At 46.3% G+C, this 23,968-nt stretch overlaps 2 protein-coding genes across 2 annotated transcripts in view; one reads left to right on the forward strand and one right to left on the reverse strand.

The window, feature by feature from the left end:
- LOC135562782 (regulator of G-protein signaling 20-like) overlaps nucleotides 1-23,968 on the reverse strand; it is a 251,854-nt gene that overhangs the window by 21,647 nt on the left and 206,239 nt on the right. The window lies entirely within an intron of this gene.
- LOC115121967 (transcription elongation factor A protein 2-like) lies at nucleotides 1,614-23,256 on the forward strand. Its single transcript, XM_065005123.1, has 10 exons — nucleotides 1,614-2,065; nucleotides 2,841-2,903; nucleotides 5,785-5,890; nucleotides 6,343-6,439; nucleotides 13,528-13,676; nucleotides 13,932-13,988; nucleotides 14,165-14,319; nucleotides 17,506-17,652; nucleotides 20,974-21,045; nucleotides 21,980-23,256. Exons 1-10 carry the CDS (start codon nucleotides 1,997-1,999, stop codon nucleotides 21,986-21,988), a joined length of 924 nt encoding a protein of 307 aa, XP_064861195.1. The 5' UTR covers nucleotides 1,614-1,996; the 3' UTR covers nucleotides 21,989-23,256.

Below are 23,968 nucleotides of genomic sequence, written 5' to 3' on the forward strand. Positions count from 1 at the left end.
TCTTTTTTTAAGGAGTTTTTATATGGAGGTCATGAGTGTCGAAATTGGTTAACAATGCCTGTAATGATTTATTTTCAACGTGTGGATTATCTGACGTGTCTAAGTGCTGTAATGAATATAAGTGCTGTAATGATTGAGTGTTACTGTTATAAGTAGGACACGTGACATCTCGGTAACTTTGAAAAAGTTGTGCCTGATCGTCCCTAGTTACCACAGCCACAAAGTCAACCCCCACCCCCCCTTTCCTACAATTTATATAAATTTAAATTTAGCCTTAATCACACTGCTAACTGTATGCCTAATAATAACCTGAAATTAAGACTAAAACCCATTTTTATGTTCATGATTTTTTTTAAGCTATAGAGCCAATTGTGACTTTGTGGCTGTGGTAACTAGTGGACACCGTTGCGCCCCACACCCATATCTGCCCTCTCATTGGCTAGAATGGTCCCACCCGATCTCCTCTCTGCTGTCTTCCATTTTTGAAGACATTTCTTTTCATTGTTAAAACGGCCACTAGAGAATATGGTCAATATAATCTATAAAATGTACATCCGGTTTTCAGGGGAAATTGAAAGAGACAATGACGCCTCTTACACTTTCGGACGTTAACCACATATTATTTATTATATTGATAAGATATACTGCTTGACAATGGAAATACATGTCCTCAATGATTGAAGGAATGCGAGAATGCCATTCTAGCCAATGAGAGGGCAGTATGTGCACAAAAAACCCCACAACTAAATCGTTTTTCTCAAAGTTGCCGGAATACCGCGTTCATCCACTTATATATTATATATTACATTTGTAACAGCCTAAACATTACAAAACTTATATTTGATCAAATAAGCCTGACGTATTTCGACACTCTCTCATAGACCTCCTTACAAACAAACGGGCTTGTCTCACTCGGACAAAATCCTCTCGCTTCGCCTCTTCCTCTCTGGGTTAACAAAGATGACATCAGAGAGGAGAGGCAAAGCCTGGCGACACTCCATTTTAACTATTTTTGCACGTTTACGGGATTGGATGAACAGTGCAGATGATAACCTCCCTCGACAGTTTTTTTTTCTCTCTCGTCAGGCCCCCCCAAAAATAAAGAAATGGCAGAGTTTCTAAATCCAGAGGCGAGACTGCCAAACCAGTCAATGAGACAAGTGAAAAGATTCTTCCTTAATTAAGTAGTTTTTTTTTTCTTACATCTAAAGGCACAACCTAGATTCGAGCCAATATCATATGTAGTTAAACATTGTATTACTCAGACCTCGTGAAAGTAACAAATTGACACGTTTTTATATTCATGAAAAAAAAAACTACTTTATATCGAAGAAATGAATGCCTTTGATTTGACGGCATGCACATGCGCAGTTATACCGGACGAGGTGTTTAGCTATCCAACGTCACAATGACGTCATCTACAAGCGCGATCGGCGATTTCTTTTTATTATTGGAAAATCCGTTTCAGTCTATCTTCATACTGTACTACTTAATGTCGTTGGAAAATAATCCACTAGACGTTTCTTTTTCAACCTACTATTTTAAGGTTGGCCCGCCTCTAGTTAAACCCCAAAAAGAATGGAAACAGCGACACCTACTGGCTGATGAAAGAAAGGTGTTATTTATCGAGGTCAGTTCAACGGATTACAGTTTCATGCTGTTTATAAAAAATCACAACTATCCAACTAATATAACGTGATTAGACAGATGTTTGCACACGTTTGGACAGCATTTGGTGAGGTAACGGTTGGGTGAAAGATTCGAGAAATGAACAAGCGTCAAACAGCAGATTTTCTGTAGTCCACAAACTACAAATCCCAACCTCTCTCGCCTTTAACAGAAAAGCAAAGCCACACTTGCGCCGTAAGGGAAAGAAGTGGATGCGTTGGGGACACAGTAGGGGAAGGGAAAGGGAAAGAGACGAGGGTTTTCAACATAAATGGAGGTTCATCCGTAGCGGTGAGAGAAGAGCAGCTGCAAAAAAATACAAGTCAAAATGGCGAAAGAGCAGGAGGTCGAACGCATTGCTAAAACGCTGGACAAAATGGTGCACAAGAAAAACACGGTAAGTTTGAGTTTGCTCGGTGGCAGAAGTCAGGCAGAGCAGGGGTGTTGTGGTGGTCGTGTGATGCCTCTTTGTAGACACGGAACATTCTGGCAAGCTACAGAAATGTTGGCTATTTGTTTCTCAGGGGTTCTGAACTTTAAAACAAACAACAAAAAAATAATAGCTAGTTGATTGCGCTGTCGACTTGACGTGAAAGTGAATTGTTGCCCTTCACTACTACTACGTGTCAGCGCAGGTTGTAATGGCAACACATTGAAACATTGTTGCATTCACGCTGTGTTTTTGTTATGAACGGGTGTCCACGCCATTGACACGAAAAGCTGGTTCCTCCCCTCCGTTCTCCTAGTTAAGTCCAAGCATGGCTACTCCGGTTTATCAACTGGGATCGTTTTGATATCTGTGTAGGTTCAACTTCAGCGTAGATAATTACATTTGTCGACATTTCCACTTCTTCTTCTGTTGACCCTTGCCCGGAGGCGGAACCGAAATATTTAACCTGGAGATAAAACTCCCTAAATCCATATGCCACACGGATGACCAGCCATTACAATTGACCATTAAGGCCTCTGCTGTGCCCACATTCTTTCCCATATCACCATAGGCCAACACAATCCCGTTTTGATGTGTCTTATCATCTAGATTCTAGCCTGCTATTTATTTTGTTGGAATAATTAACACATGCATAATGTTTGGTAACTAAAAATAGATTTGTATACAGCATCCATTCAATTCAACAGGTGTCAATAATTTTAGATGTCTCCTTTCTTCACAGGATGGTGCCATATATCTGCTGAGGGAACTGAAGAGCATGAAGATGTCTCTGGAGACCCTACAGGTAGACCCTGTAGGCCTCTCTGTCTGTACCACCTGAGGAAAATAGTATAGTATTGACCATAGTTTATACAATATAATGTCTATACAATGTGTCAGTCCAGGATCGTTGTCAGTTGGGGAGGGTCAGACCATAGCTCAAGATGTAAAGTAGGCTACAAAAAAAGTACGTTCAGTTATTCCAACCCTCCCCTTTAAAAAAAAAATATTTAAAAAATGCAATGGCTGTTCACTTAACATAGGCTGGCTTTAGGACCATGCGGCGTGTTGCTTGGAAGGCAGTTTGCTATTCCCGGGGTCAGCCGTTTTAGGCAGTTGGCTTTGAATTTGATGTCAGCGTCTGAGCTCACCGGGTACTTTCTCATCGGTGTCGGTACAGGCGGCGCATCCAATGAGCAAGGGGGAAAATAAGCTTCCTCTGAAGAAAATGTCATTAAATGTGCCACAATAAACTATATAATTGCATGTGCCTATACAGAAATGAAATAGTTGTAAATACCACACCGGAGAGAATGATTTGGCCACAGAAGACCATTTGTCTATTCTTTTTATTTTAAATTTGTGGATTGATTTTAAGTGTGAAATTTGGGCAGTGAGTTGCAAATAGCCTACTGATTGAGTTGCAGCTGTCAGTGAAAAGCAGTCCAAAAGGTCTATTCCTAGTCCTGTATTCCAAAATACAACCATAGGAAAAACAGTCAATAAAATCAAATGGCTATTGCTGAGAAGATGAAGAAAAGACTAATCGATCTCTAGTTTTTTTTTTTTTTTTTAATTTTCAACTCTGAATTGACACCAGCTGAGAGCATCGGCCATATTGGGGCGACAGGGTAGCCTAGTGGTTAGAGCGTTGGGCTAGTTAACCAAAAGGTTGCAAGTTCAACTCCCCCGAGCTGACATGGTACAAATCTGTCGTTCTGCCCCTGAACAAGGCAGTTAACCCCACTGTTCCTAGACCAGTTAACCCCACTGTTCCTAGGCCAGTTAACCCCACTGTTCCTAGGCCAGTTAACCCCACTGTTCCTAGGCCAGTTAACCCCACTGTTCCTAGGCCAGTTAACCCACTGTTCCTAGGCCAGTTAACCCCACTGTTCCTAGACCAGTTAACCCCACTGTTCCTAGACCGTCATTGAAAATAAGAATTTGTTCTTTAACTGACTTGCCTTGTTAAATAAAGGTAAATAAATAATAAATAAATATCCCTGGTGAGTGAACATATTCAGTGTTTTTGGATCAGTACCACTGGGACCATATATGTTGTTGTTGTTGGGGAAATCATTTCCTCCTCCAGGTTAGATGGATATCATATTGTATAATTTGTATCCCCTTTTCCCATAAATTAGAGAGCAGCAATTTTATTGGAAAAAAAAGTGCTTCCCAAAAACTGAATTCGCGCTCCGCCTATGAATGTCAGCGTTTGAAGTCGGCCTTGTTGTGACTTGGTAGTGTTTAATTAATAATATATATAATAATTATACATCTATTTCACACAGCACTGTAAACCCGATGGTGATCATTAATGGGCGTTCCACAGCCCTGTAAACCTGATGATCATTAATGGGCGTTCCACAGCCCTGTAAACCCGATGATCATTAATGGGCGTTCCACAGCCCTGTAAACCCAATAGTGATCATTAATGGACGTTCCACAGCCCTGTAAACCCAATAGTGATCATTAATGGGCGTTCCACAGCCCTGTAAACCCAATAGTGATCATTAATGGACGTTCCACAGCCCTGTAAACCCAATAGTGATCATTAATGGACGTTCCACAGCCCTGTAAACCCAACAGTGATCATTAATGGGCGTTCCACAGCCCTGTAAACCCGATGGTGATCATTAATGGGCGTTCCACAGCCCTGTAAACCCGACAGTGATCATTAATGGGCGTTCCACAGCCATGTAAACCCGATGGTGATCATTAATGGGCGTTCCACAGCCCTGTAAACCCAATAGTGATCATTAATGGGCGTTCCACAGCCCTGTAAACCCGACGGTGATCATTAATGGGCGTTCCACAGCCCTGTAAACCCGACGGTGATCATTAATGGGCGTTCCACAGCCCTGTAAACCCAACAGTGATCATTAATGGACGTTCCACAGCCCTGTAAACCCGACAGTGATCATTAATGGACGTTCCACAGCCCTGTAAACCCGACAGTGATCATTAATGGGCGTTCCACAGCCCTGTAAACCCGACAGTGATCATTAATGGGCGTTCCACAGCCCTGTAAACCCGACAGTGATCATTAATGGGCGTTCCACAGCCCTGTAAACCCGACAGTGATCATTAATGGACGTTCCACAGCCCTGTAAACCCGACAGTGATCATTAATGGGCGTTCCACAGCCCTGTAAACCCGACAGTGATCATTAATGGACGTTCCACAGCCCTGTAAACCCGACAGTGATCATTAATGGACTTTTTTGTTTGTTTTCCACAGCCCTTAAACCCGACAGTGATCATTAATGGACGTTCCACAGCCCTGTAAACCCGACAGTGATCATTAATGGAGTTCCACAGCCCTGTAAACCACCAGGACAGTGATCATTAATGGACGTTCCACAGCCCTGTAAACCCGACAGTGATCATTAATGGCCAAGTCCTCACAGCCCTGTAAACCCGACAGTGATCATTAATGGACGTTCCACAGCCCTGTAAACCCGACAGTGATCATTAATGGACGCCCACAGCCCTGTAAACCCGACCTGCAGGTGGACGTTCCACAGCCCTGTAAACCCGACAGTGATCATTAATGGTTGGGGTCTTTTTTTGTTTGTTTTCCAAATGGTTTTTTAATATGTAATGTGAAAATGCAGTAAATGAGGTAAAACTTCCCAAACAATCGCTGACCGTAATGATTAAAGCTAAGATGCTGTCTGTTAGTCCACCAGGATCGGCATGTCGGTGAACGCGGTGAGGAAGCAGAGTTCAGAGGAAGAGGTCCAGACTCTGGCCAAGTCACTCATCAAGTCCTGGAAGAAACTACTGGGTATGTCTGCTACAGGTCTGCCTCGTACCTCTGTCTTGTCTGACCTGCAGGTCTGCCTCGTACCTCTGTCTTGTCTGACCTGCAGGTCTGCCTCGTACCTCTGTCTTGTCTGACCTGCAGGTCTGCCTCGTACCTCTGTCTTGTCTGACCTGCAGGTCTGCCTCGTACCGCTGTCTTGTCTGACCTGCAGGTCTGCCTCGTACCGCTGTCTTGTCTGACCTGCAGGTCTGCCTCGTGCCTCTGTCTTGTCTGACCTGCAGGTCTGCCTCGTACCTCTGTCTTGTCTGACCTGCAGGTCTGCCTCGTGCCGCTGTCTTGTCTGACCTGCAGGTCTGACTCGTACCGCTGTCTTGTCTGACCTGCAGGTCTGCCTCGTGCCGCTGTCTTGTCTGACCTGCAGGTCTGCCTCGTGCCGCTGTCTTGTTCATACCGCTTATATGTTCTCTCTACAGATGGTGCTGAGGGAAAGGCTGCGGAGGAGAAGAGGAGGGAGGGCTCTCCGCTGAGGTCATCAACGTCCAAGGACAGTCCTGGATCCAGCGACCAGAGGTGAGACGTCGTGTCAGTCCTATACCAGAGGTAGTTCAGTGAATAACCTTGTCTGACCTCTGAAGACTTGTGTGAGCTCCCTGAACTAATTCCTAAGTGTTTAGCTCAGCAGGCTAATGTGTAGTCCATGTAGCAGAGGCAGTTCAATGAACTACTCTTGGGTGATGCGTAATCTATCTTGAGCCCAAAAGACATGGTTTTGACTCACTCACTCACACATCAAATATGACTTGACAGGTGAACACAAGGGCTACATCTCTCCACATGCCATCAAAGCGTAACATATGTTGAACGCTGAACGAGTGACCTCAGTTTTTTTTTTTTGGCAAGTTGTGACGGCGTTTCCTTGCAAAGTTAGATTTTTATGTACGTTTCGATTTGGATCCCGCAACGCGGTTAGCCCGAGTTACTGTGACCTCTACTATCTCACGGGATCCTGCCAGACCAAAACGTCTGAAGTTGGTTTTCTAAGCTAGCTACTAGCCTAGCTGGTAGTGATCCGTATCAACCTGGCAGGGTTTTCCACAAACAGTCCGTGACGCGGTTAGCCCCTGTGGGCGCAGAGGTATCCCACTCGATTTGTATTTCCTGTTGCTTTTTCAAAAGCACAATCGTACCTAACCATATAAACATCAATGCCTTTCTTAAAATCAGTGTACAGAAGTATATATATTTTTTAAACCTGCATATTTAGTTAAAAAGAAATTCATGTTAGCAGTCAATATTAACTAGGGAAATTGCGTCACTTCTCTTGCATTCATTGCACGCAGAGTCAGGGTATATGCAACAGTTTTGTGCTGCCTGGCTCGTGGTGAACTAATTTGCCAGAACTTTACATAATTATGACATAACAGTGAAGGTTGCATCCTTATTTAGACTTAGGGTTGCCACCTGTTCAATAAAATTCGGAACAAATCCATATTTCACTGAAAGAATACGTTTTTTTTTTCAATTATAGTTTCCGAATTTGACCATATTAACCTCTGCTAGCGTCCCACCACGACAACAGCCAGTGAAATTGTAGGGCACCAAATTCAAAACAACAGAAATGCCATAATTGAAATAGATAAAATACAGAGAGCGAGAATTAATCACTAACCTCTGCTAGCGTCCCACCACGACAACAGCCAGTGAAAATGCAGGGCACCAAATTCAAAACAGAAATCCCGTAATTAAAATAGAGAGCGAGAGAATTAATCACTAACCTTTGATGATCTTCATCAGATGACACTCATAGGACTTCATGTTACACAATACATGCATGTTTTGTTCGCTAAAGTGCAAATTTATATCAAAAAATCTCATTTTACATTTGCGTGTTACGTTCAGTAGTTCTAAAACATGCGGTGATATTGCAGAGAGCCACATCAATTTACAGAAATACTCATAAATGTTGAATAAAATACAAGTTATGCATGGAATTAGAGATATACTTCTCCTTAACCTCGTAGTCCGCCCAAACCCGTATGCGGTAGCGTAACTACAGCCTCAAGCTCATTACCATAACGCAACGTTAGCGATTTCTAAAAATCGCAAATGAAATGAAATAAATATGCCTGCTCTCAAGCTTATCCTTTTCTTAACAATCCTGTCGTCTCAGATTGTCAAAATATGCTTTAGAACCAGAGAAAATCAATAATTTGTGTAAGAGTGGTGATAGCTAGCTTAGCATTTAGCGTTAGCATTTAGCATGCAACATATTCACAAAAACCAGCCAAGGAATCAAATAAAATAATTTACCTTTGAAGAACTTCAGATGTTTCAATGAGGAGACTCAGTTACATAGCAGATGTCCAGTTTTTCCTGAAAGATTCTTGTGTAGGACACATCGTTCCCTTTTGTTACTATGCATTTGGCTACCGAAACTAACCGAAAATTCAGTCACCTACATGTCGAACTTTTTTCCGAATTAACTCCATAATATCGACTGAAACATGGAAAACGTTGTTTGAATCAATCCTGAAGGTGGTTTGTCATATATCTCTCCATTGAAAGCACCGTCCTTGTAGCCTGGTTTGTTCTGAGATTCGAATGGAAAAATACTGGGAGCTGAGTTTTGCGCACCAAATGCCACGCAGACACCAAGAGGGACACTTGGCAATTGTAGTCTCTTATGGTCAATCTTCCAATGATATGCCTACAAATACGTCACAATGCTGCAGAGACCTTGGGGAAACAAGATAAAGAGTCCGTTCATTCCTGTCGCATTCACAGCCATATAAGGCGATCATGGAAAACGTAGCCTCAGAAATCCTGTGCATTTCCTGGTCGGTCATACATCTTGGTTTTGCCCGAAGCATTTGTTCTAAGGGACTCACAGTGAAAATCTTTGCAGTTCTGGAAACGTAAGACTGTCTTCTTTCCAAAACTATCAATTCCAAGCATATTCGAGCATCTTTTCGTGACAAAATATTGCGCTTAAAACGGGCACGTCTTTTTATCCAAAAATGAAATACTGCCCCTAGAGTACTAACAGGTTAATGCGACCACTGTGTCAGATAACATTTTTTTTTTAAACAACGGAAAAAGCAAACCATGCAATAATCTGAGTACTCAGACAACAAAGCAGCCAAAGCGATATCCGCCTTATTGTGTAGTCAACAATAGTCAGAAATAGCATTATAAATATTCACTTACCTTTGATCTTCATCAGAATGCACTCCCAGGAATCCCAGTTCCACAAATGTTTGATAAAGTTCATTCAAATGGCTTCTTTTGTTATAGCGGTTGGTAAACAAATCCAAACGCAGGTCCAGCCGAACGTCAGACGAAAAGTTTGAAAAAGTTATATTACAGGTCGTAGAATCTTGTCAAACTAAGTATAGAATCAATCTTTAGGATGTTTTTATCACAAATGTTCAATAATGTTCCAACCGGAGAATTCCATTGTCTGTAGAATAGCAATGGAACGAGAGATAAGCCCCTTCATAGTAGAAGCCTGAAACAAAGTTCTAAAGACTGTTGACATCTATTGGAAGCCTTAGGAAGTGCAATATGACCCCATAGACACTGTATATTGGAATGGCAAAGAGTTGAAAAACTACAAACCTCAGATTTCCCCCTTCCTGATTGGATTTTTCTCCAGGTTTTCGCCTGCCATATGAGTTCTGTTATACTCAGACATAATTTAAACAGTTTTAGAAACTTCTGAGTGTTTTCTATCCAATACCACGAATAATATGCATATATTAGAATCTGGGACAGAGTAGCAGGCAGTTTACTCTGGGCACCTTATTCATCCAAGCTACTCAATACTGCCCCCCAGTCACCAAGAAGTTAACCTTTTGCGTGTCACTATTTTCGTTTCTGTCTAAAAAAACGTACCAATTTTAAAACTGCCTATTTCTCAGCCCCAGAAACTAGAATATGCATATAATTGTCAGATTAGGATAGAAAACACTCTAAAGTTTCCAGAACTGTAAAAATATTGTCTGCGAGTATAACAGAACTGATATTGCAGGCCAAAGCCTGAGGAAAATCCAGTCAGGAAGTGCCCTCTTACTTTGAAACCTCTCTGTTCCTATGCATGCCTATCCTCCATTTAAAGGGATATCAACCAGATTCCTTTTTCTATGGCTTCCCTAAAGCTGTCAAGTCTTTAGACATAGTTTCAGGCTTTTATTTTGAAAAATGAGCGTGAAGGATCACATTGCGTAAGTGGATAGGTGGGGGCTCTCAGAGTGAGTTTGCGCACAACTGAGTAAAGCTGCCATTGTTCCTCTCGCTGTTACTGAAAAAACCTACACACTCGGTTGATATATTATTGAATATATATTTTAAAAACATGAATTATAAAAAACTTTTGACGTGTTTCTGTCGACATGTTGGATATTATTTGGAATATTTATAATATACCTCTGCGTTGTCGTGACCGCTCTTTCCTGTGGATTTCTGAACATAACGCGACAAACAAACGTCGGTATTTTGGGTATAAAAATAATCTTTATGGAACAAAAGGAACATTTGTTGTGTAACTGGGAGTCTCGTGAGTGAAAACATTCGAAGATCATCAAAGGTAAACTATTTTTTTGATTGCTCTTTCTGATTTTCCTGGCCTAGCTACTTAATGCTTAATGTACATAATGCTATGCTATCGATAAACTTACACAAATGCTTGGATTGCTTTCGCTGTAAAGCGGGGAGGTAAAGTGGGGGGGGGGTGTAATAGTAGTGTTGACGAGCTGAAGGTACCGTTCTGTCTGTTTTTAAACGACTAGCACACAGCTCCGACACCCATTCATACCCCACAAGACATGCCACCAGAGGTCTCTTCACAGTCCCCAAGTCCAGATCAGACTACGGGAGGTGCACACTACTACTAGAGCCATGACTACATGGAACTCTATTCCACAGTACTACATAGAGCCATGACTACATGGAACTCTATTCCACAGTACTACATAGAGCCATGACTACATGGAACTCTATTCCACAGAACTACATAGAGCCATGACTACATGAAACTCTATTCCACAGTACTACATAGAGCCATGACTACATAGAACTCTATTCCACAGTACTACATAGAGCCATGACTACATGGAACTCTATTCCACAGTACTACATAGAGCCATGACTACATGGAACTCTATTCCACAGTACTACATAGAGCCATGACTACATGGAACTCTATTCCACAGAACTACATAGAGCCATGACCACATGGAACTCTATTCCACAGAACTACATAGAGCCATGACCACATGGAACTCTATTCCACAGTACTACATAGAGCCATGACTACATGGAACTCTATTCCACAGTACTACATAGAGCCATGACTACACGGAACTCTATTCCACAGTACTACATAGAGCCATGACGACACGGAACTCTATTCCACAGTACTACATAGAGCCATGACTACATGGAACTCTATTCCACAGTACTACATAGAGCCATGACTACATGGAACTCTATTCCACAGTACTACATAGAGCCATGACTACATGGAACTCTATTCCACAGAACTACATAGAGCCATGACTACATGGAACTCTATTCCACAGTACTACATAGAGCCATGACTACATGGAACTCTATTCCACAGAACTACATAGAGCCATGACTACATGGAACTCTATTCCACAGTACTACATAGAGCCATGACTACATGGAACTCTATTCCACAGTACTACATAGAGCCATGACTACATGGAACTCTATTCCACAGTACTACATAGAGCCATGACTACATGGAACTCTATTCCACAGTACTACATAGAGCCATGACTACATGGAACTCTATTCCACAGTACTACATAGAGCCATGACTACATGGAACTCTATTCCACAGTACTACATAGAGCCATGACTACATGGAACTCTATTCCACAGTACTACATAGAGCCATGACTACATGGAACTCTATTCCACAGTACTACATAGAGCCATGACTACATGGAACTCTATTCCACAGTACTACATAGAGCCATGACTACATGGAACTCTATTGCACAGTACTACATAGAGCCATGACTACATGGAACTCTATTCCACAGTACTACATAGAGCCATGACTACATGGAACTCTATTCCACAGTACTACATAGAGCCATGACTACATGGAACTCTATTCCACAGTACTACATAGAGCCATGACTACATGGAACTCTATTCCACAGTACTACATAGAGCCATGACTACATGGAACTCTATTCCACAGTACTACATAGAGCCATGACTACATGGAACTCTATTCCACAGTACTACATAGAGCCATGACTACATGGAACTCTATTCCACAGTACTACATAGAGCCATGACTACATGGAACTCTATTCCACAGTACTACATAGAGCCATGAAAATACACCTTATGGAACAGCGGGGACTGTGAAGAGACACGTATATGCACACACGCAATCACAATTTAAATACATTGTGATATTGTTGTATGGTGGTGTTATACATGTTGTATTGTAGATATGTAGTGGTGTAATAATGTAATGTAATGTAAGTGCCTTAATGGGTTTTGACCCCAGGAAGAGTAGCTGCTGCCTTGACAGGAACTAGTGGGGATCCATAATAAACCCCAGGAAGAGTAGCTGCTGCCTTGACAGGAACTAGTGGGGATCCATAATAAACCCCAGGAAGAGTAGCTGCTGCCTTGACAGGAACTAGTGGGGATCCATAATAAACCCCAGGAAGAGTAGCTGCTGCCTTGACAGGAACTAGTGGGGATCCATAATAAACCCCAGGAAGAGTAGCTGCTGCCTTGACAGGAACTAATGGGGATCCATAATAAACCCCAGGAAGAGTAGCCACTGCCTTGGCAGGAACTAATGAGGATCCATAATAAACCCCAGGAAGAGTAGCTGCTGCCTTGACAGGAACTAGTGGGGATCCATAATAAACCCCAGGAAGAGTAGCTGCTGCCTTGACAGGAACTAGTGGGGATCCATAATAAACCCCAGGAAGAGTAGCTGCTGCCTTGACAGGAACTAGTGGGGATCCATAATAAACCCCAGGAAGAGTAGTTGCTGCCTTGACAGGAACTAATGGGGATCCATAATAAACCCCAGGAAGAGTAGCTGCTGCCTTGACAGGAACTAGTGGGGATCCATAATAAACCCCAGGAAGAGTAGCTGCTGCCTTGACAGGAACTAATGGGGATCCATAATAAACCCCAGGAAGAGTAGCTGCTGCCTTGGCAGGAACTAATGGGGATCCATAATAAACCCCAGGAAGAGTAGCTGCTGCCTTGACAGGAACTAATGGGGATCCATAATAAACCCCAGGAAGAGTAGCTGCTGCCTTGACAGGAACTAATGGGGATCCATAATAAACCCCAGGAAGAGTAGTTGCTGCCTTGACAGGAACTAATGGGGATCCATAATAAACCCCAGGAAGAGTAGCTGCTGCCTTGACAGGAACTAGTGGGGATCCATAATAAACCCCAGGAAGAGTAGCCACTGCCTTGGCAGGAACTAATGAGGATCCATAATAAACCCCAGGAAGAGTAGCCGCTGTCTTGACAGGAACTAATGGGGATCCATAATAAACCCCAGTTTACTGTTACTGTTTTAGAATAAATGGATCAGGGTCACTCCTAACATGATGTAACATTTTTCTTCTCGTCTACCCCAGCAAGAAACTGCCTGAGCCCCCTACGACCCCCACCACCCCTACGACCCCCACCTCTCCAAAGTTCACCTCCTTCCCCCAAGCCCCCGTCACCACTGACAGCGTACGCACCAAGTGCCGAGAGCTGCTGGTGGCTGCCCTGCAGACCGACGGTGAGACAGACCCTACAAAGATGGCCGCCATTATCGGCACATTCTACAGCTGTATAGGTTGATGACTTCAGCAACTCTAGTATTTATACATCTCTGGGTGAGACGGAACCCAATCACAAGGAGGGATCTAAGATATGGGGTGGCTGGAGGGACATTTTATTTTTTTAAAGTACATTATTTGGATATGTAATTTTTGTTAAAAAAAAAAAAAAAAAAAAAAAAAAAACGAATGACCACTCTGTTTTCGTATGTCAGATGACCACAAGACCATTGGAGCAGACACGGACAACTTGGCTGCTCAGATTGAGGACTATATCCTTTCGCCGGTCCGCTTGTCGCTGTCTGTGTCTGGTGATGAGGACCAGACAGACGTGTGGTAATCACGGTTTCTGGAGTATCTTTATATCTGCATGTCTAAGACGGTCTTACCGTGTGTGTGTGTGTGTGTGTGTGCGCAGCGTCGTTCTCCTTCACTCTCCCTGCTTCACGTATCTACCAGGAGTTTAAGTCTACAGACCAGAAGTACAAGTCCAGACTGAGGAGCCGTATCTCCAACCTGAAGGACCAGAAGAACCCGGACCTCCGACGCAACGTCCTCGCTGGGAACATCTCTGCTGACCGTATCGCTAGCATGGCTGCTGAGGTACGGTGGAGGGGGGGTATCGCTAACATGGCTGCTGAGGTACGGGGGGCGTCTCGCTAGCATGGCTGCTGAGGCACGGGGGGGCGTCATCGCTAGCATGGCTGCTGAGGTACGGGGGGGCGTCATCGCTAGCATGGCTGCTGAGGGCGTCTCGGGCATGGATGCTGAGGCACGGGGGTCTCGCTAGCATGGCTGCTGAGGCACGGGGGGGGGCAGCATGGCTGCTGAGGTACGGGGGGGGCATCGCTAGCATGGCTGCTGAGGTACGGGAGGGGGGGGCATCGCTAGCATGGCTGCTGAGGTACGGGAGGGGGGCATCGCTAGCATGGCTGCTGAGGCACGGGAGGGGGGCATCGCTAGCATGCTGCTGAGGCACGGGAGGGTGGGGGGCATCTAGCATGGCTGCTGAGGTGGGAGGGGGGCATCGCTAGCATGGCTGCTGAGGTACGGGAGGGGGGGCATCGCTAGCATGGCTGCTGAGGTACGGGGGGGCGTCTCGCTAGCATGGCTGCTGAGGGCGTCTCGCTAGCATGGCTGCTGAGGCACGGGGGGGGTCTCGCTAGCATGGCTGCTGAGGTACGGGGGCATCGCTAGCATGGCTGCTGAGGTACGGGGGGGGGGCATCGCTAGCATGGCTGCTGAGGTACGGGAGGGGGGGCATCGCTAGCATGGCTGCTGAGGTACGGGAGGGGTGGGGGGGCATCGCTAGCATGGCTGCTGAGGTACGGGAGGGGGGGGCATCGCTAGCATGGCTGCTGAGGTACGGGAGGGGGGCATCGCTAGCATGGCTGCTGAGGGCGTCTCGCTAGCATGGCTGCTGAGGTACGGGGGGGGGGCGCGCGTCTCGCTAGCATGGCTGCTGAGGTACGGGGGGGTCTCGCTAGCATGGCTGCTGAGGTACGGGGGGGGCATCGCTGCTGAGGTACGGGAGGGGGGCATCGCTAGCATGGCTGCTGAGGTACGGGAGGGGTGGGGGGCATCGATAGCATGGCTGCTGAGGTACGGGAGGGGTGGGGGGCATCGCTAGCATGGCTGCTGAGGTACGGGAGGGGGGGGCATCGCTAGCATGGCTGCTGAGGTACGGGAGGGGGGGCATCGCTAGCATGGCTGCTGAGGTACGGGGGGATCGCTAGCATGGCTGCTGAGGTACGGGGGGCATCGCTAGCATGGCTGCTGAGGTACGGGAGGGGGGCATCGCTAGCATGGCTGCTGAGGCACGGGAGGGGGGCATCGCTAGCATGGCTGCTGAGGTACGGGGGGATCGCTAGCATGGCTGCTGAGGTACGGGGGGCATCGCTAGCATGGCTGCTGAGGTACGGGGGGGGGGGCATCGCTAGCATGGCTGCTGAGGTACGGGAGGGGGGTCATCGCTAGCATGGCTGCTGAGGTACGGGGGGTGCATGGCTGCTGCGGCACGGGGGGCATCGCTAGCATGGCTGCTGAGGTACGGGGGATCGCTAGCATGGCTGCTGAGGCACGGGGGGGCATCGCTAGCATGGCTGCTGAGGTACGGGGGGGGGGATCGCTAGCATGGCTGCTGAGGTACGGGGGGGCATCGCTAGCATGGCTGCTGAGGTACGGGTGGGGCATCGCTACCATGGCTGCTGAGGTACGGGGGGGGGGATCGCTAGCATGGCTGCTGAGGCACGGGAGGGGGGGCATCGCTAGCATGGCTGCTGAGGTACGGGAGGGGGGAGGGATTGCTAGCATGGCTGCTGAGGTACGGGAGGGGGGGGGGCATCGCTAGCATGGCTGCTGAGGTACGGGAGGGGGGGGGGCATCGCTAGCATGGCTGCTGAGGTACGGGGGGGGGGGCATTGCTAGCATGGCTGCTGAGGTACGGGAGGGGTGGGGGGCATCGCTAGCATGGCTGCTGAGGTACGGGAGGGGTGGGGGGCATCGCTAGCATGGCTGCTGAGGTACGGGGGGCATCGCTAGCATGGCTGCTGAGGTACGGGGGGCATCGCTAGCATGGCTGCTGAGGTACGGGGGCATCGCTAGCATGGCTGCTGAGGTACGGGGGGCATCGCTAGCATGGCTGCTGAGGTACGGGGGGCATCGCTAGCATGGCTGCTGAGATACGATAAGGGGGGATGTATCGCTAGCATGGCTGCTGAGGTACGGGAGGGGGGCATCGCTAGCATGGCTGCTGAGGTACGGGGGGGGGGGCATCGCTAGCATGGCTGCTGAGGTACGGGGGCATCGCTAGCATGGCTGCTGAGGTACGGGGGGGCATCGCTAGCATGGCTGCTGAGGTACGGGGGGGTATCGCTAGCATGGCTGCTGAGGTACGGTGGAGGGGGGCATCGCTAGCATGGCTGCTGAGGCACGGGGGGGGCATCGCTAGCATGGCTGCTGAGGTACGGGGGCATCGCTAGCATGGCTGCTGAGGTACGGGGGGGGCGATCGCTAGCATGGCTGCTGAGGTACGGGAGGGGGCGATCGCTAGCATGGCTGCTGAGGTACGGGGGGGGCATCGCTAGCATGGCTGCTGAGGTACGGGGGGCATCGCTAACATGGCTGCTGAGGTACGGGGGGCATCGCTAGCATGGCTGCTGAGGTACGGGGGCATCGCTAGCATGGCTGCTGAGGTACGGGGGCATCGCTAGCATGGCTGCTGAGGTGCGGGGGGGCATCGCTAGCATGGCTGCTGAGGTACGGGGGCATCGCTAGCATGGCTGCTGAGGCACGGGGGGGGGGCATCGCTAGCATGGCTGCTGAGGCACGGGGGCATCGCTAGCATGGCTGCTGAGGTACGGTGGAGGGGGGCATCGCTAGCATGGCTGCTGAGGTACGGTGGAGGGGGGCATCGCTAGCATGGCTGCTGAGGCACGGGGGTGGAGGGGGGCATCGCTAGCATGGCTGCTGAGGCACGGGGGTGGAGGGGGGGCATCGCTAGCATGGCTGCTGAGGTACGGTGGAGGGGGGCATCGCTAGCATGGCTGCTGAGGTACGGGGGTGGAGGGGGGCATCGCTAACATGGCTGCTGAGGTACGGGGGGCGTATCGCTAGCATGGCTGCTGAGGTACGATGGAGGGGGCGTATGTTTTGACCGTGAACTCCATACAGTTGAAATATGTCCCAAGGTTGACTGTTAAATTTAAAAAAAAAAAATAGCATGTTTGTGCTTCACATCTGACACTGAGACGATTCTGTAAGGTCAACTATCTGTGTGTGACCCAACAGGAGATGGCGAGCGCGGAGCTGAAGGAGATGAGGAAGGCTTTGACCAAGGACGCCATCAGAGAGCACCAGCTGTCTAAAGTGGGCGGGACCGAGACGGACATGTTTCAATGTGGCAAATGCAGGGGCAAGAACTGCACCTACACACAGGTACCGACATAGTGAACTGGACCTCTACACAGGTACCGACATAGTGAACTGGACCTCTACACAGGTACCGACATAGTGAACTGGACCTCTACACACAGGTACTGACATAGTGAACTGGACCTACACACAGGTACCGACATAGTGAACTGGACCTACACACAGGTACCGACATAGTGAACTGGACCTCTACACAGGTACTGACATAGTGAACTGGACCTCTACACACAGGTACCGACATAGTGAACTGGACCTCTACACAGGTACCGACATAGTGAACTGGACCTCTACACACAGGTACTGACATAGTGAACTGGACCTCTACACAGGTACTGACATAGTGAACTGGACCTCTACACACAGGTACTGACATAGTGAACTGGACCTCTACACCCTGGGGTACAATCACATGTAGTCTGCTCAGTGTAGTTTCCCCCTGGGGTACAATCACATGAAAAAAACGTCTGCTGCAGGTTAGTTTCAGAATGTGTTGATTCTATCACACAGAAAAACACGCACTGCAGAGTTAGGCAGAATGAGAGGCGATTCACAGAGAGGCGCACACAGAGAGGCGCACACAGAGAGGCGCACACAGAGAGGCGCACACAGAGAGGCGCACAGAGAGGCACACCTCCTGTGTGTGGCTTGTGTAAATACAGTTGAAGTAAGAAGTTTACATACACTTAGGTTGGAGTCATTAAAACTAGTTTTTCAACCACTACACAAATTTCTTGATAACAAACTATAGTTTTGGCAAGTCGGTTAGGACATCTACTTTGTGCATGACACAAGTAATTTTTCCAACAATTGTTTACAGACAGATTATTTAACTTGTAATTCACTGTATCACAATTCCAGTGGGTCAGAAGTTTACATACACTAAGTTGACTGTGGCTTTAAACAGCTTGGAAAATTCCAGAAAATTATGTCATGGCTTTAGAAGTTTCTGATAGGCTAATTGACATCTTTTGAGTCAATTGGAGGTGTACCTGTGGATGTATTTCAAGGCTTACCTTCAAACTCAGTGCCTCTTTGCTTGACATCATAGGAAAATAAAAAGAAATCAGCCAAGACCTCAGGAAAAAAAACTGTAGACCTCCATAAGTCTGGTTCATCCTTGGGCGCAATTTCCAAATGCCTGAAGGTACCGCGTTCATCTGTACAAACAATAGTACGCAAGTATAAACCCCATGGGATCACGTAGCCGCCATACCGCTCGGGAAGGAGACGCGTTCTGTCTCCTAGAGATGAACGTACTTTGGTGCGAAAAGTGCAAATCAATCCCAGAACAACAGCAAAGGACCATGTGAAGATGTTGGAGGAAACGGGTACAAAAGTATCTATATCCACAGTAAAACGAGTCCTATATCGACATAACCTGAAAGGCCGCTCAGCAAGGAAGAAGCCACTGCTCCAAAACCCCATAAAAAAATACACTAAGGTTTGCAACTGCACATGGGGAAAAAGATTTTACTTTTTGGAGAAATGTCCTCTGGTCTGATGAAACAAATATTGAACTGTTTGGCCATAATGACCATTGTTATGTTTGGAGGAAAAAGGGGGAGGCTTGCAAGCCGAAGAACACCATCCCAACCGTGAAGCACGGGGGTGGCAGCATCATGTTGTGGGGGTGTTTTGCTGCAGGAAGGACTGGTGCACTTCACAAAAAAAGATGGCGTCATGAGGGAGGAAAATTACGTGGATATATTGAATCAACTTCTCAAGACGTCAGTCAGGAAGTTAAAGCTTGGTTCCAAATGGGTCTTCCAAATGGACAATGAGCCCAAGCATACTTCCAAAGTTGTGGCAAAATGGCTTAAGGACAACAAAGTCAAGGTATTGGAGTGGCCCTCACAAAGCCCTGATCTCAATCCCATAGAAAAGTGTGTGCGAGCAATGAGGCCTACAAACCTGACTCAGTTACACCAGTTCTGTCAGGAGGAATGGGACCTACAAACCTGACTCAGTTACACCAGTTCTGTCAGGAGGAATGGGACCTACAAACCTGACTCAGTTACACCAGCTCTGTCAGGAGGAATGGGACCTACAAACCTGACTCAGTTACACCAGTGGGACCTCTGACTCAGTTACACCAGTTCTGTCAGGAATGGGCCCTCAGTTACAAGTTCTGTCAGGAGGAATGGGCCTGACTCAGTTACACCAGTTCTGTCAGGAGGAATGGGCCCTACAAACCTGACTCAGTTACACCAGCTCTGTCAGGAGGAATGGGACCTACAAACCTGACTCAGTTACACCAGTTCTGTCAGGAAGAATGGGCCCTACAAACCTGACTCAGTTACACCAGCTCTGTCAGGAAGAATGGGCCCTACAAACCTGACTCAGTTACACCAGCTCTGTCAGGAAGAAGACCAGTTACACCAGTTCTGCCCTACAAACCTGACTCAGTTACACCAGCTCTGTCAGGAAGAATGGGCCCTACAAACCTGACTCAGTTACACCAGTTCTGTCAGGAGGAATGAGGCCTACAAACCTGACTCAGTTACACCAGTTCTGTCAGGAGGAATGGGACCTACAAACCTGACTCAGTTACACCAGTTCTGTCAGGAGGAATGGGACCTACAAACCTGACTCAGTTACACCAGCTCTGTCAGGAGGAATGGGCCCTACAAACCTGACTCAGTTACACCAGTTCTGTCAGGAGGAATGGGCCCTACAAACCTGACTCAGTTACACCAGCTCTGTCAGGAAGAATGGGCCCTACAAACCTGACTCAGTTACACCAGTTCTGTCAGGAGGAATGGGACCTACAAACCTGACTCAGTTACACCAGCTCTGTCAGTTACACCAGTTCTGTCAGGAATGGGCCCTACAAACCTGACTCAGTTACACCAGTTCTGTCAGGAGGAATGGGCCCTACAAACCTGACTCAGTTACACCAGTTCTGTCAGGAGGAATGGGCCCTACAAACCTGACTCAGTTACACCAGTTCTGTCAGGAGGAATGGGCCAACATTCACCCAACTTATTGTGGGAAGGTTATTGAATGCTACACTAAATGTTTGACCCAAGTTAAACAATTTAAAGGCAACGCCACCAAATACTAATTGAGTGTATGTAAACTTCTGACCCACTGGGAATCTGATGAAAGAAATAAAAGCTGAAATAAATCATTCTCTCTACTAATTATTCTGACATTTCACATTCTTAAAATGAAGTGGTGATTCGAACTGACCTAAGACAGGGAATTTTTACTGTAATTAAATGTCAGGAATTGTGAAAATCTGAGTTCAAAATGTATTTTGGCCAAGGTGTATGTAAACTTCTGACTTCAACTGTACATGCGGTCTCTCCCTGTGTGTTGTAGGTGCAGACGCGCAGTGCTGATGAGCCCATGACCACCTTTGTTCTGTGCAACGGCTGTGGCAATCGCTGGAAGGTAGGCTCCCAGATCACTGTCCTGGGATAATTCGTTTTTATCTATGCTTCATTTGAATATCAAAGAAAATAGTTAGCAACTATATTGGACTACCGCGAGCTCAGGTTTGATGCCCCACTCCCTAGCTTGGTGGGCCCGGCTCCCTAGCTTGGTGGGCCCGGCTCCCTAGCTTGGGTGGGCCCGGCTCCCTAGCTTGGGTGGGCCCGGCTCCCTAGCTTGGGTGGGCCCGGCTCCCTAGCTTGGGTGGGCCCGGCTCCCTAGCTTGGGTGGGCCCGGCTCCCTAGCTTGGGTGGGCCCGGCTCCCTAGCTTGGGTGGGCCCGGCTCCCTAGCTTGGGTGGGCCCGGCTCCCTAGCTTGGTGGGCCCGGCTCCCTAGCAGCTTCTATGTACTTCTGTAGATCTTAAATGATTTGAACGGTGTAAGTAGTATGCTGGTTCACCTTTCTGATTTGGTGAGGTGGAGAATTGCACCATAGTGCTTCCACTTGTCCAGTCCTGTCAGATCTACAGCCATGTGTATAAGGGTAGAGACCAGTGGTTGTGCCTGATCAGAGGTTACCTAACCCTGACTTGGTTGTGAGATGTAAATATGAGCTAGAAGGTAAGGGAACATGGTGCTTTTAATGGCTTGGCTGCTCAGTACTCCTGCAGTACCACAGTGTCACCACAAGATGGCAGCAGACATTGTCAAGCACTGCTGACTTTACTGGCGCTACTGTGGTGGTAACCATGCCGACTTCTTCTAATGATGTTATACATTCTGTCACATCCAATATAATACAACACACCTACCAGACACGTTGTTGTTGTCATGTATTAACAGACACTCTTACTCAGAGTGACTTGCAAATCAGTGTATTGAACTAAAGTAAATCAACCACATGCCATGATCATTGCAAGTCAAATCTTTACCACCTTGTCTCCCTCCTCCCCAGTTCTGTTGAGGAGAAGATATTCTGGATTTGCTAGTAGAAGAGCTGACCTGGATGATGAAATAAACCTGGACCTAATTTTGTTACAACTGCAGACTGTTTTCTTTTTTTGTGCTTTTTTTTGATACCTTGTTTTTTTTTTTTTTTACATTTAAATCTGTAGAAAATATTTTGCCATTTTGATTTAATATCCTTTTTTTTTTTTAAAAATATTAAATCACACTAGCCTGGGTGCCTTTTCTGGTTCTGTTCACTTGCCTCAACCTCTTATGGAATGTCATGTTTGGTTTGACAGCAGGTTGGCAAGAGCACAAACTGTTCTGGGACCAGGCCGAAGTTGAACACTTGCTCTTAAAACAACATTTTGGTTTGCTGTTCATTAGTTGAAGCTCTATCTTACTATAAAAAAAATCTTAATTTTTTTTTGGGGGTGCCTTTCTTTGCCCCTCTGTGCCACAAATGATCATTTTACTGTTAGTTTTATACACTTGCTGTATTTCGAGTGTTTATACACTCTTAGCATAAGTCCCAAATGCCACCCTATTCCCTGTAGTGCACTATAAAGGGAATGAGGTAACATTTGGATACATACTTGCTGTATATAGAACAAGCCCGTTGTTTCACTTTATTCTGAATCTACAGTCTTACATATTCAGTACCACTCAAAACTCTGAAATTGACGAATATGGAATCATGTAGTAACCAAAAAAAATAAAGTGTTCAACAAATCCATTTTTTTTTTTTTTTGATTCTTCAAAGTAGCCACCCGTTGCCTTGATGACAGCTTTTGCACACTCTTGGCATTCTCTCAACCAGCTTCATGAGGTAGTCACCTGGAATGCATTTAAATGAACAGGTGTGCCTTGTTAATTTGGTTAAAAACCCTTGAATGAGTAGGAGTGTTAAAATTTTTTGACTGGTACTGTATGAATAAAATGCACAGATTCTTAGTTCTGTTTTGGTTCTTCCATAAACAAATGAGAGAAACAGGAGGATCTGCTAGAAGATATAGAATGAGAAAGGTTTGAGGACAGTTTCTCCTCTTTGCCTTCTCTGCTTGACCTTTAGGAGCCTGATATCCAAATCGAGTTTGCTACTTTTTCTCCTTTCTGTTAAAACAATTATAAACTGTAGTTCAGACTACTGGAGTAAAAGAGCCTCCTGACAAACTATCGACTGGTTTGAAAAGTGATTTATTTTGTATTGTCAACATTTTGTCCTCCCAATGGGAACTTGTGTCAATTTGAATTAAAAACGGATGTAAGGAGTGTGGAAAGAGACTGGGGGAGGGGTCCTGGTGAGTTCTTGTTAGCACTGGGCTTATCAACACGATCAGTTCACTAAGCCAAACATTGTTTTTAACGTTACAAATACCGATGTCATGAATAGAGCAGACCATGATTCCTTGTTGTTCCTTGTTGTAAAACATGTTTGTTCTACAACTTGTCCTGCTGAACACCCCCCCCCTTATGCACAACAGGTGAAAGACCCATTTTAAAGTTCTATTGTTAAGACAATGTTTTCTGTGGGGGGGAGCCCGAAAGAGGAAGCCAATTTCATTTGACTTCTTAATGGCTGAGAATACACCCTCCATTCCATATAAACTATTTGGGAGAACTAGAGAGATACTTTCCAAAAGTTGATGTACATTTCCCATCACGTCCCACTGGATCAACTGAAAGTTTGCTGTGGAGGAGAGGAAGAAAACCCACAAAGGAACAAACCGCTAGCCATTTCAATGACGGCCTGGGAACAGTGGGTTAACTGCCTGTTCAGGGGCAGAACGACAGATTTGTACCTTGTCAGCTCAGGGGTTTGAACTCGTAACCTTCCGATTACTAGTCCAACGCTCTAACCACTAGGCTACTACTTCTCGGCTCCTTTCCATGACACTTACTAGGTTCTCCTAAGTCTTCTGTTGACCTCATCGTTGATGAAAACTAACTGTAATGAACATCTATAAATGACTAAATGCTGTAGAGATCATGATGA

This window comes from Oncorhynchus nerka, linkage group LG20 (genome assembly GCF_034236695.1).
Source record: "Oncorhynchus nerka isolate Pitt River linkage group LG20, Oner_Uvic_2.0, whole genome shotgun sequence".
NCBI classification, from domain to species: Eukaryota; Metazoa; Chordata; class Actinopteri; order Salmoniformes; family Salmonidae; genus Oncorhynchus; species Oncorhynchus nerka.